Raw genomic sequence first — 14017 nt, forward strand, 5'->3', positions numbered from 1 at the left:
GCTGTAATAGTATCCCTGACCAGTAATGCCACCCCTCCTCCCCTTCCCCCCCGCCATCCCTTTTAAAGTACTGAAATCCAGGAATATTGAGAATCCATTCCTGCCCTGGTGTCAGCCAAGTCTCTGTAATAGCCACTACATCATAATTCCATGTATGTATCCAAGCTCTCAGTTCATCACCTTTGTTCCTGATGCTTCTTGCATTGAGGTACACACATTTCAGCCCTTCTACCTTACTGTCTTTACACCGTTTATTCTGCTTCTCTTTCCTCAAAGCCTCTCTGTATGTTAGATCTGGCTTTACTCCATGCACTTCTTTCACTGCTCTATCGCTCTGGGTCCCATTCCCCTTGCAAATTAGTTTAAACCCTCCCGAACCATGCTAGAAAACCTACCTGGTTATGATTGAAGTGTGACTGAAAGAGTGCAGTGAAAGTTTACAAGGCTGTTGCCAGCACTTGCAGACCTGAGGTATAGGGAAAGGAATAGGTAAGAACTTTATTCCCTGGAGCGAAAGTGAATAAAGAGAGATTTGATAAGATACACAAGATTATGAAGGATATAGATAGGGTAAATGCAGACAGGCATTTACCCTATCAGGTTGGGTGAGACTAGAATGAGAGATCACAGAATAAGGTTGAAAGCTGAAACGCTTAAGGGGAACCTGAGAGGGAACTTCACTGTGAGTGTGGAACGAGATGCCAGCGGGAGTGGTGGATGCTGGTTTGATTTCAACATTTAAGGGAAGTTTGGATAGGTACGTGGATGGGAGGGTATGGAGGCTATGGTCCAGGTGTGGGTCGATGGGACTAGGGAGAAGTTTGGATAGGTACATGGATGGGAGGGATATGGAGGCTATGGTCCAGGTGTGGGTCGATGGGACTGGGGAGAAGTTTGGATAGGTACATGGATGGGAGGGATATGGAGGCTATGGTCCAGGTGTGGGTCGATGGGACTGGGGAGAAGTTTGGATAGGTACATGGATGGGAGGGTATGGAGGGCTATGGTCCGGGTTTGCTGGGATTAAGGTTAGGGTTAGTAAGTTGTGGGTATGCTATGTTGGCACCAGAAGCATGGCAAAACTTGCAGGTTTCCACCAGCACATCCTCGGGCTGTGTTGGTTGTTGACACAAACGACACTTTCACTGCATGTTTTGCTGTTTCAATAACTACACTAATCTTTAATTGCTGTACAGGTCTCCACCGCTTTTCGAACGTTTGCTTTACGAAACCTCACTGTTATGGAAGACCTACATTAGTTCCCTGTTTTCGCTAACAGAAGGTGTTTTCACTGTTATGAAGAAAGGTGGCGCACGCCCCGAGCAGCTGCTCTCCCCCGGATTCGGAACTGCATTCACGCCGGCACTGCTTAAACACGTGCCTGTGAGCAGCCGTGAGCAAGATGAGTTCTAGGGTATCGGAAAACCTAAAAGTGCTCATAAGGGTGTTACACTTAGCGTAAAACTAGACATAATTAAGCATTTTGATTGAGGTGAACGAAGTAAGGACAAAGTGAGTTTGGTTTGTGGAAGTTGACGAAGATGATGTTGAAGAGGTTTTTGCATCCCATGACCAAGAACTGACAGATGAAGAGCTGATGCAATTGGAAGAAGAAAGGATAACAATCGAAACCGAATTCAGTAGCGAAAGTGAAGTCGTCCAGGAACTGAACGTGAAGCAACTGCGTGAGATTTTCACTGCAATGATAAAGTACGACTTCAATTTTGAAAGGGTACATTGGTTTAGGGCATATTTGCAAGATGGTTTGAGTGCTTACAAAGAACTGTATGATAGAAAAATGCGCGAGGCCTAGCAGTCAAGCAAGCCTTCCACATCAGCCACAGCAGACGACGAACCTTCACCTTTGACATCGAGGCAGGCAGACATAGGAGAAGATGAGCTGCCTGCCCTGATGGAAACAGACGACCCCCCAGTGTCCCACCACCCCAACCCCCAGGCCACGGACAGATACCGATTCGTGGAGAATGCAGCGGTAGCTGGGAGGCACACAGCACATCTTTAAGAAAAAAGCGAAAATAAACAAGCTAATTAATTAGGTGCCGCCCGACACGTAAATGTCGGCCCAGATCAGAGGTGATTGCCGATTGCATCGCCTCTGATCTGGGCCGACATTTACATGCTGGGCGGCATCTAATTAATTAGCTTGTTTATTTCGGCTTTTTTTCTTAAAGATGTGCTGGGTGCCTCCCGGCTACTGCTGTACCCCTGCATTCTTCGCGGATCAATATCGGTCGGCGGCCCGGAGGGTGGGAGCCACTGCACCACCCAACCTGCGACGACTCAGTCTAACACTCCATCATCAGTGTGCTTGGCAAGCTGTCTTCCCGATTCCGGTAAGTGATACTACACTGTACATACATTATTTCTACTTTATATAGGCTGTGTATTTTTATGCGTTATTTGGTATGATTTGGCAGCTTCATAGCTTAAAGGTTACTGGAGAGAGTGTTTCTGCCGAGAGCGCTTGCGTGAGATTTTCACTATGGAGAACAGTGCCGGCAATGATTGTAGAAAAGTATTTCTACTTTATATAAACTGTGTATTTATCATATCATTCCTGCTTTTACTCTATGTTACTGTTATTTTAGGTTTTATGTGTTATTTGGCATGATTTGGTAGATTATTTTTGGGTCTGTGAACGCTCACAAAATTTTCCCATATAAATAAATGGTAATTGCTTCTTCACTTTACGACATTCCAGCTTACAAACCGTTTCATAGGAACACTCTACCTTAAGATGGCGGGGGAAACCTGTATCAGGAAGGTGTTGGGTGGGGGGAGGAACCTACAGATACTGGTACCCCTTAACACCCACTGCCCTCACCCTAGCTGGCAGAGAGATTGTGGGAAGGGAGGGGCTTCAGGCTGTGAGACTATTGAATACCACGCCAGGAGGGCAGAGAGCTGCTGACTGTTACCACTACTGCACACTTCACATGCATTTTGAGTTATATTTGTGGTAATATTTTGGTTTATGTGCTGTGTGTGATATATGTTTTGTGGGTGCACTGCGATCCAGAGGTACACTGTTTCGTTTGGTTGTATATTTGTACAGCCAGGTGACAGTAAACTTGATGACTGTGTGGTGGTCTCATGACTTCACATTGCGGCCACTGGAAATGGACAGAGTACAGGGTGGTGTTTGGGTGGGTGATGGGCCAGGGTGGGGGGTGTACAGGGTGGTGTTCAACTGGGTGATGGTCCGGGGGGTGTGTTTGGGTTGGTGACCGACAGAGGGGGTGTCAGGGTGGTGTTCGGGTGCGTGACTGGCCAGAGGGTTGTTTGGTTCAGGTGATGGGCCGGGGGGTCTTCAGGTTGGATGTGGACAGAGGGGTGTATAGGGTGATGTTCAGGTGGATGTTTGGCTTGACAAGGTTTTGGGTTGGGTGACAGGCAAAGCAGGCATTCAGGTTGGTGACCAACAAAGTTGGCGATGGGCCGGGGGTGTTCTGGTTGGTTGTGGACAGGAGGGTATACAGGGTGGTGTTTGGGTGGTGATAGGCTTGGGGGGGGGGGGAGTGTACAGGGTGGTGTTTGGGTGGTGATAGGCTTGGGGGGGGGAGTGTACAGGGTGGTGTTTGGGTGGGTGATGGGCCGGGGGGGTGTTCAGGTTGGTCATGGACAGAGAGGGTGTACAGGGTGGTGTTTGGGTGGTGATAGGCTTGGGGGGGGGGGAGTGTACAGGGTGGTGTTTGGGTGGGTGATGGGCCGGGGGGGTGTTCAGGTTGGTCATGGACAGAGAGGGTGTACAGCGTGGTGTTTGGGTGGTGATAGGCCGGGGGGATGTTTGGGTTGGTCGTGGTCAGAGGGGGTGTACAGGGTGGTGTTTGGGTGGGTGATGGGCCAGAGGGGGTGTTTGGGTTGGTCGTGGACGGAGGGAGTGTACAGGATGGTGTTTGGGTTGGTGACGGGCCGGGGGGGGGGGTGTTTGAGTTGGTCGTGGACAGAGGGGGTGTACAAGGTGGTGACTGACAGTTCTGGTTGAGGTTGGACTCCCTACGCCACACTCACCCAGGGAAGTGGGGAGTGTCCCATCACTCTCTCAACTTGCACACTGAAGCTTTTGAAAAGACTTGCACCTTTCACAAGCCAGGTACATCCTAATGCACCCACACGCAAATGTGACGGCCACTTTTGACCAGCAGGGTTGGGGTGGGGGGGTGGGGGTTGAAGCCAGGAGGTAAACTGTGTGCAAAGCGAGGTGAAGGGCAACACCGTTCTTGAGTCCTGACCATGAATCACGCCTGGATAGTCTACAACTATTGCCAGAACTCAGGCCAATCAAGGGAATGTCGATCCCTCAAATAACAGCTGGCTTCTAGCCACCATCAAACACAGCACCCGGTCTAAAATTAGGCTGAGGATTACAGTGACCCGCGATGGAATTACAGGACATATATTCTGAAGCTGAGCAGGAGGTGAATTCTCTCTTCTCAAGATCCACACCCCGTAGCCAGTGTTTTCCCCCTCCCCACCCACCGCAGAGCTCAGAGAAGCATCTTACCTTCATTCCCAGGACAAGGGCACCCTCTGCCAGACAGACCCCATCCGTAACTGCCCTAGGACAGAGGGTCACTGAGGATTTCGGGGGACGGAGTGAAGGGACCATACTGAGGTCTGGAGGTACATCTCCCAGAGTGGGTAAAGAAGACTGATCTTCCTCGATGGTCAGTTGTGAATTAGGCGGCTTTTAATGACAATCTAGTGGGTTTTGGGTTACCATAAATAATCGTCGTTTTTTAAACAGTTCTAAACTGAACTGGATCAGTGAAACTTGCAGTTTTTACAGTTATCCAGCGTCCACAGTTACCCCACATCACCTGTGAGCCTCCCACCCTTTCCTCGATTAGACCATGAGACATAGGATCAGAATCAGGCCATTTGGCCCAACATGTCTGTACTGTTGTTCCATTATGGCTGAATTATTATCCCTCTCAAACTCATTCTTCTGCCTTCTCCCCACAACCATTAACACCCTGATTAATCAAGAACCAATCAACCTCTGCTTTAAATATTTTAAATATCCCCAATGACTTGGCTTCCATAACCATCTGTGGCAATGAATTCCACAGATTCTGTTCCTGGTTACACATTTTCATCATAGAAACATAGAAAACCTACAGCACAATACAGGCCCTTCGGCCCAAAGCTGTGCCTAAGATGTCCTTACCATAGAAATTACCTAGGGTTACCCATAGCCCTCTATTTCTCTAAGCTCCACGTACCTATCCAGGAGTGTCTTAAAAGACCCTATTGCATCCGCCTCCACCACTGTCACCAGCAGCCCATTCCACGCACTCACCACTCTCTGCGTAAAAAACTTACCCCTGACATCTCCTCTGTACCTACTTCCAAGCACCTTAAAACTGTGCCCTCTCATGCCAGCCATTTCAGCCCTGGGGAAAAAGTCTCTGACTATCCACACTATCAATGCCTCTCATCATCTTATACACCTGATATCTCTATCAGGTCACCCCTCACCTCTCACCCTCCATCGCTCCAAGGAGAAAAGGCTCAATCTATTCTCATAAGGCATACTCCCCAATCCAGGCAACATCCTTGTAAATCTCCCCTGCACCCTTTCTATGGCTTCCACATCTTCCTGTAGTGAGGAGACCAGAACTGAGCACAGTACTCCCAAGTGGGGTCTGACCAGGGTCCTATATAGCTGTAACATTACCTCTTGGCTCTTAAACTCAATTCCACGATTAATGAAGGCCAATGCACCATATGCTTTCTTAACCACAGAGTCATCTTGTGCAACAGCTTTGAGTGTCCTATGGACTCGGACCCCAAGATCCCTCTGATTCTCCACACTGCCAGCAGTCTTACTATTAATACTATATTCTGCCATCATATTTGACCTACCAAAATGAACCACCTCACACTTATCTGGGTTGAACTCCATCTGCCACTTCTCAACCCACTTTTGCATCCTATCAATGTTCCTCTGACAGCCCTCCACACTATCCACATCACCTCAACCTTTGTGTCATCAGCAAATTTACTAACCCATCCCTCCACTTCCTCATCTAGGTTATTTATAAAAAATCACGAAGAGTAGGGGTCCCAGAACAGATTCCTGAGGCACCAGCCTCCATGCAGAAAATGACCCGTCTACAACCACTCTTTGCCTTCTGTGGGCAAGCCAGTTCTGGATCCACAAAGCAATGTCCCCTTGGATCCCATGCCTCCTTACTTTCTCAATAAGCCTTGCATGGGGTACCTTGTCAAATGCCTTGCTGAAATCCATATACACTACATCTACTGCTCTACCTTCATCAATGTGTTCAGTCACATCCTCAAAAAATTCAATCATACACATTAAATCCCTTTACCTTATCTGGCAAAGGTATCTCTTGACCTCTTTTTGCCCTCTTAATTTACCTCGTGTACTCAAACACTATGTATACTCAAAGGATTCTCTCTTAACCCCAGCTACCTATACCTGTAACATCTCCTTTGTCCTGACCAGAGCATTAACATCCCCTGACAACTGTCCAATTCACTGATTTACTGATGGAGAACAGGGGCAAATGGTGGGGAAGATACACGGCTTCAGTCACAACGAGGGCTCGACCTCATGCTGTGGTACTGTCTGTTTACAGCCACCCAGAAGAGAGGTGGAGTTGGTGCTGCCCCCTGGTGTTTGCTCAGCAGACGACAGGTTGTACAGTATTGTGTTCGACCCCAGGTTGCTGCGACATTCGTGGACTCAGGGACTTGGACTTTATATTTGAATGTGACTATATTTTACAAATATCTTGTATGTGCTTGCTGCCATTTATGTGCTACTTGTGCCTTGTGCTGTGTGTAACTGTTGGGACTGTTGCCTATAACAGTAATAAAGTCCCCAGGGTAACACTTTTCATGGATATTCATGCATGGTTGAATGACAATTAAATTTGAAATTGAACTAGGCTTCCCTGATCCCTAACACAAAATACTCTGCAGATGCTGGGGTCAAAGCAACACTCACAACACGCTGGAGGAACTCAGCAGGTCGGGCAGCATCCGTGGAAATGATCAGTCAACGTTTCAGGGCAAAACCCTTCGTCAGGACTGAAGAGGGAGGGGCAGAGGCCCTATAAAGAAGGTGGGGAGAGGGTGGGAAGGAGAAGGCTGGTAGGTTCCAGGTGAAAAACCAGTAAGGGAAAGATAAAGGGGTGGGGGGAGGGGAAGCAGGGAGGTGATAGGCAGGAAAGGTGAAGAGAGAATAGGGGAAAACACAATGGGTAGTAGAAGGAGGCGGAACCATGAGGAAGGTGATAGACAGCTGGAGGGAGGGGGCAGAGTGAAATAGGGATAGAGGAAGGGAGGGGGAGGGAATTACTGGAAGTTGGAGAATTCTATGTTCATACCAAGGGGCTGGAGACTACCCAGACGGTATATGAGGTGTTGTTCCTCCAACCTGAGTATAGCCTGAGGCAATATCCCAGGGAACATTCTCTGCAATGGGATCACATCCTTCCAATGACGTAGTGGCCAGAGTTGTGCACAGTACCCCAGCTGTAGCCCAACCAATTTGGTATGTCACCACCAAAGACTTGAGCAAATTTCCACAGACGTACTGTGGAAAGCATTCTGATCGGTTGCATCACCGTGTGGTATGGAGGGGCCACGACACAGGATTGGAAAAAGCTGCAGGAAGTTGTAAATTCAGCCGGCTCCATCATGGACACCTCAAAAAGGTGGCATCTAACACCCAGGACATGCCCTCTTCTCATTGCTACCATCAAGGAAGTGGTACAGGAGCCTGACAACACACACTCAATGTTTCAGGAACCGATTCTTCCCCTCCACCATCAGATTTCTGAACAGACAATGAACTCAGGAACAGTACCACACATTTTTTTTGCCCTTTTGTTCTACTTGTTTAATATTTTTAAAAATAGTAATTTATAGTTTTACAGTTTACTTATTGTATATTGTAATGTACTGCTGCCACAAAACAACAAATTTCATGATGTATGCCAGTGATATTAAAAATGATTCGGATTCCAAAGTTCTATACATCTGCAATGGAAGCTCCCTGCTCCAGTGTCCTATTGAAGACCAGCATCCTATACTTCAGGGATGTTTGGACTGCCCACATAACAATTGAAGACTAGCTTTGTTTCTCACGTGTACATCGAAACATCCAGTAAAATGTAAAGTTTTGCATCAATGACCAGCATAGTCCAAGGATGTGCTGTGGGATTTTCATCCGATGGATCCATCTATTGATCCCGTAAACCTAAGGGAACACGAACTCAGCCCATGTACCTGGCGCTACGTTAACCCTTTCAGCCCCAGGCCATCCCTCCCATAGGCTCCGATTGTGTTGGGGAAGATTCTGATGAAGGTTGCCACACGGTCCTGGCCCCTCACAGAGCTGTTGAGGTTGTCTCAGGTTTAGGTGGACCTGTTCCACAGGTTGTCTGGCCATACAGATCAAGGGTGGTCCACGTTCTTGACCTTTCTATCACCAGTTCAGACGCATCCCACCCACCCGAGGTTTTCTGCTAATTTCTGGGACTGGTCACAGCTCTGGTCCATCCCATCCCTCCACATTCTTGCTGGTACCTCTCTCTGGACACTGGTGCTGGCACAGGAGTGGAGAAGGTATTTCAGTCAGAATCAGCATCCAGTGGCATAGATAGTGGAAAAATCCTGAGCTCACTCACATATCCTCACCAAACATGTTCTCTAATCCAGGCAGCATCCTGGTAAATCTCCTCTGCACCCTCTCTAATCCAGACAGCATCCTGGTCAATTTCCTCTGCACCCTCTCTAATCCGGGCAGCATCCTGGTCAATCTCCTCTGCACCCTCTCTAATCCGGGCAGCATCCTGGTCAATCTCCTCTGCACCCTCTCTAATCCAGGCAGTATCCTAGTGAATCTCCTCTGCACCCTCTCTAATCCAGGCAGCATCCTGGTCAATCTCCTCTGCACCCTCTCTAATCCAGACAGCATCCTGGTCAATTTCCTCTGCACCCTCTCTAATCCGGGCAGCATCCTGGTCAATCTCCTCTGCACCCTCTCTAATCCAGGAAGCATCCTGGTCAATCTCCTCTGCACCCTCTCTAATCCAGGCAGCATCCTGGTAAATCTCCTCTGCACCCTCTCTAATCCAGGCAGCATCCTGGTCAATTTCCTCTGCACCCTCTCTAATCCGGGCAGCATCCTGGTCAATCTCCTCTGCACCCTCTCTAATCCAGACAGCATCCTGGTCAATTTCCTCTGCACCCTCTCTAATCCGGGCAGCATCCTGGTCAATCTCCTCTGCACCCTCTCTAATCCAGGCAGTATCCTAGTGAATCTCCTCTGCACCCTCTCTAATCCAGGCAGCATCCTGGTCAATTTCCTCTGCACCCTCTCTAATCCGGGCAGCATCCTGGTCAATCTCCTCTGCACCCTCTCTAATCCGGGCAGCATCCTGGTCAATCTCCTCTGCACCCTCTCTAATCCAGGCAGTATCCTAGTGAATCTCCTCTGCACCCTCTCTAATCCAGGCAGCATCCTGGTCAATCTCCTCTGCACCCTCTCTAATCCAGGCAGCATCCTGGTCAATCTCCTCTGCACCCTCTCTAATCCAGGCAGCATCCTGGTCAATCTCCTCTGCACCCTCTCTAAAGCTTCCACATCCTTCGTATAATGAGGCAACCAGAACTGAACACAACATTCCAAGTGTGTTGTCAAAGAAACCCACCCCTGCCCCAATGACAACCAGAGGTTGCCATTTCAATGCTGCTCCCTGTGCCAATTCCATTCTGTAACCCCAAATTTGTCATGTCTAGCACCTGCTCTCTTCTACAATCAAATTCCAGTTTTGCCAGCCTTTCACCTATCCTAACTATGGCCACGGGAGAGGGAATCATCTCTCTTTACTCATTCAAACCCCTCGGCTGCCTAGCCTGTCTGGAGCTTCATCTCTGCTTGAGGTTTCTCCACAACCCCTGGCCAGTGGGTTAAACTTTTCCTCCGGGGGTGGGGGACCGGGATGAGAGGTGGAAATCTGACTGCTCAGGGGAACCTTCCTCACACAGACTGAGGGTCCAATCGTGGAGCTTTGCCAGCCACCAGGGACAGGGAATGGGGGGCCACCAACATCTCCACTGCTCTCTAAAGCCCAGTGTGCAGACAGCTCACACACAACCCTTCTGGACTGCCTCTATTGCCAGCTTTATACAAGGTGACCAAGTAACATAGAACACCTACAGCATAATACAGGCCTTTCAGCCCACAAAGCTGTGCCAAACATGTCCTTATCTCAGAAATTACCCAATGTTACCCACAGCCCTCTATTTTTCTGAGCTCCATGTACCTGTCCAGGAGTCTCTTAAAAGACCCCATCGTATTCACCTCCACCACTGTCGCGGCAGCCCATTCCACACACTCACCACTCTCTACATAAATAACTTACCCCCGACATCTCCTCTGTACCTACTTCCAAGCACCTTAAAACTGTGCCTTCTTGTGGCAGCCATTTCAGCCCTGGGAAAAAGCCTCTGACTATCCACACGATCAATGCCTCATCATCTTATATACCTCAGTCAGGTCACCTCTCATCCTCTGTTGCTCCAAGGAAAAAAGGCTAGGTTAACTCAACCTATTCTCATAAGGCATGCTCCCCAATCCAGGCAACATCCTTATAAATCTCCTCTGCACCCTTTCTATGGCTTCTACATCTTCCTGTAGTGAGGCAACCAGAACTGAGCACAGTACTCCAAGTGGGGTCTGACCAGTGTCCTATATAGCTGTAATATTACCTCTGGGCTCTTACACTCATCCCATGATTAATGAAGGCCAATACACCATATGCTTTCTTAACCACAGAGTCAACCTGCGCAGCAGCTTTGAGTGTCCTATGGACTCAGACCCCAAGATCCCTCTGATCCTCCACACTGCCTAGAATCTATATTCTGTCATATGTGACCTACCAAAATGAACCACCTCACACTTATCTGGGTTGAACTCCATCTGCCACTTCTCAGCCCAGTTTTGCATCCTATCGATATCCCGTTGTAACCCCTGACAGCCCTCCACACCATCCACAACACTCCTAATCTTTGTGTCATCAACAAATTTACTAACCCATCCCTCCACTTCCTCATCCAAGTCATTTATAAAAATCACAAAGAGTAGGGGCCCCAGAACAGATCCCCGAGGCACACCTCTGGTCACTGACCTCCATGCAGAATATGACCCGTCCACAACTATTCTTTGCCTTCTGTGGACAAGCAGTTCTGGGTCCACAAAGCAATGTTCCCTTGGATCCCATGCCTCCTTACTTTCTCAATAAGCCTTGCGTGGGGTACCTTGTCAAATGCCTTGCTGAAATCCATATACACTACATTCAGGTATGCGCTCAACAAGGCTCCTCAATAAATCTCGACAGCTTTTAAACCTCCAGTCCTATCACGATAAAGATCAAAAGACCATTTACCTTCCTCACTGCGTACAACAGTACAGCACTAGAAAGGATCCTTCAGCTCACAGTATCTGTGCTGACCACCCTGCTAATACAACCTGGTCCCCTTTGCTTGTACATGATCTGTGTACTCCTGCACGTGTCTGTCTGAACACCTGTCAACCATCCCTGCATCTGCTTCACCCCTCACCTCCCGCCTGGCCTCGCAGTCCAGGCACCTCTACAAACAATTTGCCTTGTAAATGCCCTTTGACAGCATTTCCTGCTCAGTTGTGCCCTCTGTTACTTCTGAAAGAAGAACAAAACCTCGCCATTTCTTTTCCTTTTTCACTCTTTTATGCTACTACTTTAATATACGTCTTAGTGCCAACACCAAGTAGTTAATGGTCAGTACAGACTCGATGGGCCGAAATGGCTTTTCCTTCACAGGCTATTCTCCCCACCCACAGGCTCTCCAAACGTGAGCCTACCCACCCCGTTGTCATAACCACAGATCATTGTGAAACCATTCTATTTTACCGTGAATGACAGCCACAGGTGTAGCCACCCGCCCCCCCCGCCACAGGGACACACAATTATCCGTAACAGTTCACATTTGTGCTTCCCTGAAACCAGGCCAACACTAACTACGCGCAGTGGGGACGCGACCAACGCGGTCCACAGGCACACACACCGTGAGGGACAAGGACAGGACAGGCAGGAGAGCAACTCCACCTCATTGACCCTCCCCACATCAGGAAATGAACCACACATCCGGACCGGAGTGAGCAACTGTTGGACCAGAGTGTTGATTACCCATAGCTGCTGACTAAACAGAACGAATAAAAATAATCGATGAGGGCATTCTGTTCTGGGGTGCTGGTTGGGGGGGGGGGGGCAGAATATCACCAAATACCCCTCCCACCCAGAGACTCCCCATCGCACCCTTCCCACCCAGAGACTCCCCATCGCACCCTTCCCACCACTGACAGGAGGGAACTAACTCACTGTCTCCTATCACCTGGATCTCCCCACAACACTGCTCCCTTCCCTCACCCCCACCTGATCTCTTACCCTCCCCCTTTCTCTCATGACCCACATCTCACCCCCCAAGACTCCTCCCTCTCTCCATCTTGTCTTCCCCCCATTCCCCCTCCCAGCCTCTCAATTGGGGGGGTCATCCCCCCTCACTGGGGTCTCACCTCCCCTGACCCCAGGGCCTTCCCCCAGACTTGCCTCAGCTTCCCCTGCCAGGGTCTACGTTCTGCGACCCTCCCCCCCACCCACAGCTTCTCCCACCATGGTGTCTTCCTCCAGTTTTCCGCCTATTTCTCATCACGCGGGGCCAGTTCCCCAGGATAGCTACAGCCTTCTAACGTTGGGTCCCCACCCCAAGTGCACCAGCTTCTCTTGCCAGCCCCCCACCCCCATTCTATCCACTCCTCCTGAGTCCCTCCACCCACCTATGTCTCCCCTACCCCTCAGCCTTATGGGTCTCTCTCATTCTCTCATCCCTTGGGTCTCTCCATCCATGGGTTATCTCCCACCCCCGGGGTCTCTTCGCCTCTCAGTTCACCCCCGGGACATTCCCCCCACACCCCACCCCGTACCTCTGGGGTCTCATCCCCCTCACCATCGGGGGTCTCTCTTCACCTCCCCTCACCTTCCAACACCACCTCCTTGCCTGTTTTCTTCAGCGCCTGCACGGCCTGGTCATGGGTGACGTCCCGCAGATCGGTGCCGTTCACCGACAGGATGGCGTCGCCTACGAAGAGCTGGCGGCTGTGCTCGGCGGCGAGGCCCTGGAAAATCTTGGAGATGAGGATGGGCATGTGGTTCTCGCGGCCGCCCTTGATGCTAATGCCCAGGCCGCCCGACTCCTGCTTCACGATGCGCACCGTGCGCTTGCGGCCGGAGCCGGGCTCCGCCTCAGGGCCCGGCGGTTCGGGCTCCGGCTCGCCGTTGCTGAGCACGGGGCTACCCGCCCCTCCGGCCGGGCTCAGGCGTAGCGACTCCTCGGACAGGGAAGCGAGGAGCCGCCGCCAGCGCTCGGGCTCGGGGCTCCGCACCTCCAGCAGCCCGCTCCGCAGCACCATCGCAGCGCCGGGCAAGGTCAGAGTGTCCGTTTACAGTATGTGTCCGGGCCCGGGACGGCGATCTGAGACCCTCCTCTCGTTATTCGGCACCGGCCCGCCCACCGTTAAAGGGCCCGCTGCCGCTGCCCGAAACTTCCCCACAACTTTTCTTCAACTTTGGACAACTTTTTCCCAACTCTTTCCGAACTCGTTCGAAACTTTCGGAAACTTGTTCAAAACTTTCTGCAAGTTTCTTTCTTATCCAAACCTCGGACGATTTTCTCCCCGAGTTCCGAACTCCGAGATTCCCAGCGCTATTCCGCCACCGCCTCCCTCCTCCCCCCCCCCCACCATCCCTAACTCACCCCACCCCTCCTGAGCTCGGAGCCTCGGCAGCTGCAGAGGGGTCCAGTGCCAAAGACTCCACCTGTTCAGTTTAGTCGGGACTCCTGAGCCCCGCGCCTGCTATAGAATCGCTGAATTTCAGTTTGCAAAACGATCGCTATAAAAATTTCGACATGGTACCAA

General features: G+C 50.2%; 1 protein-coding gene across 1 annotated transcript in view; it reads right to left on the minus strand.

The window, feature by feature from the left end:
• LOC134357713 (alpha-1-syntrophin-like) overlaps nucleotides 1–13820 on the minus strand; it is a 28319-nt gene extending 14499 nt beyond the window's left edge. Inside the window, exon 1 of the mRNA XM_063069337.1 lies at nucleotides 13078–13820. Coding sequence (XP_062925407.1) covers nucleotides 13078–13510 — 433 coding nt within the window. The 5' untranslated portion in view covers nucleotides 13511–13820. The remainder of the gene's footprint in view (nucleotides 1–13077) is intronic.
• Between the last annotated feature and the right edge of the window lie 197 nt (nucleotides 13821–14017).

The sequence above is a fragment of the Mobula hypostoma genome, chromosome 2, assembly GCF_963921235.1.
Source record: "Mobula hypostoma chromosome 2, sMobHyp1.1, whole genome shotgun sequence".
Taxonomy (NCBI): domain Eukaryota; kingdom Metazoa; phylum Chordata; class Chondrichthyes; order Myliobatiformes; family Myliobatidae; genus Mobula; species Mobula hypostoma.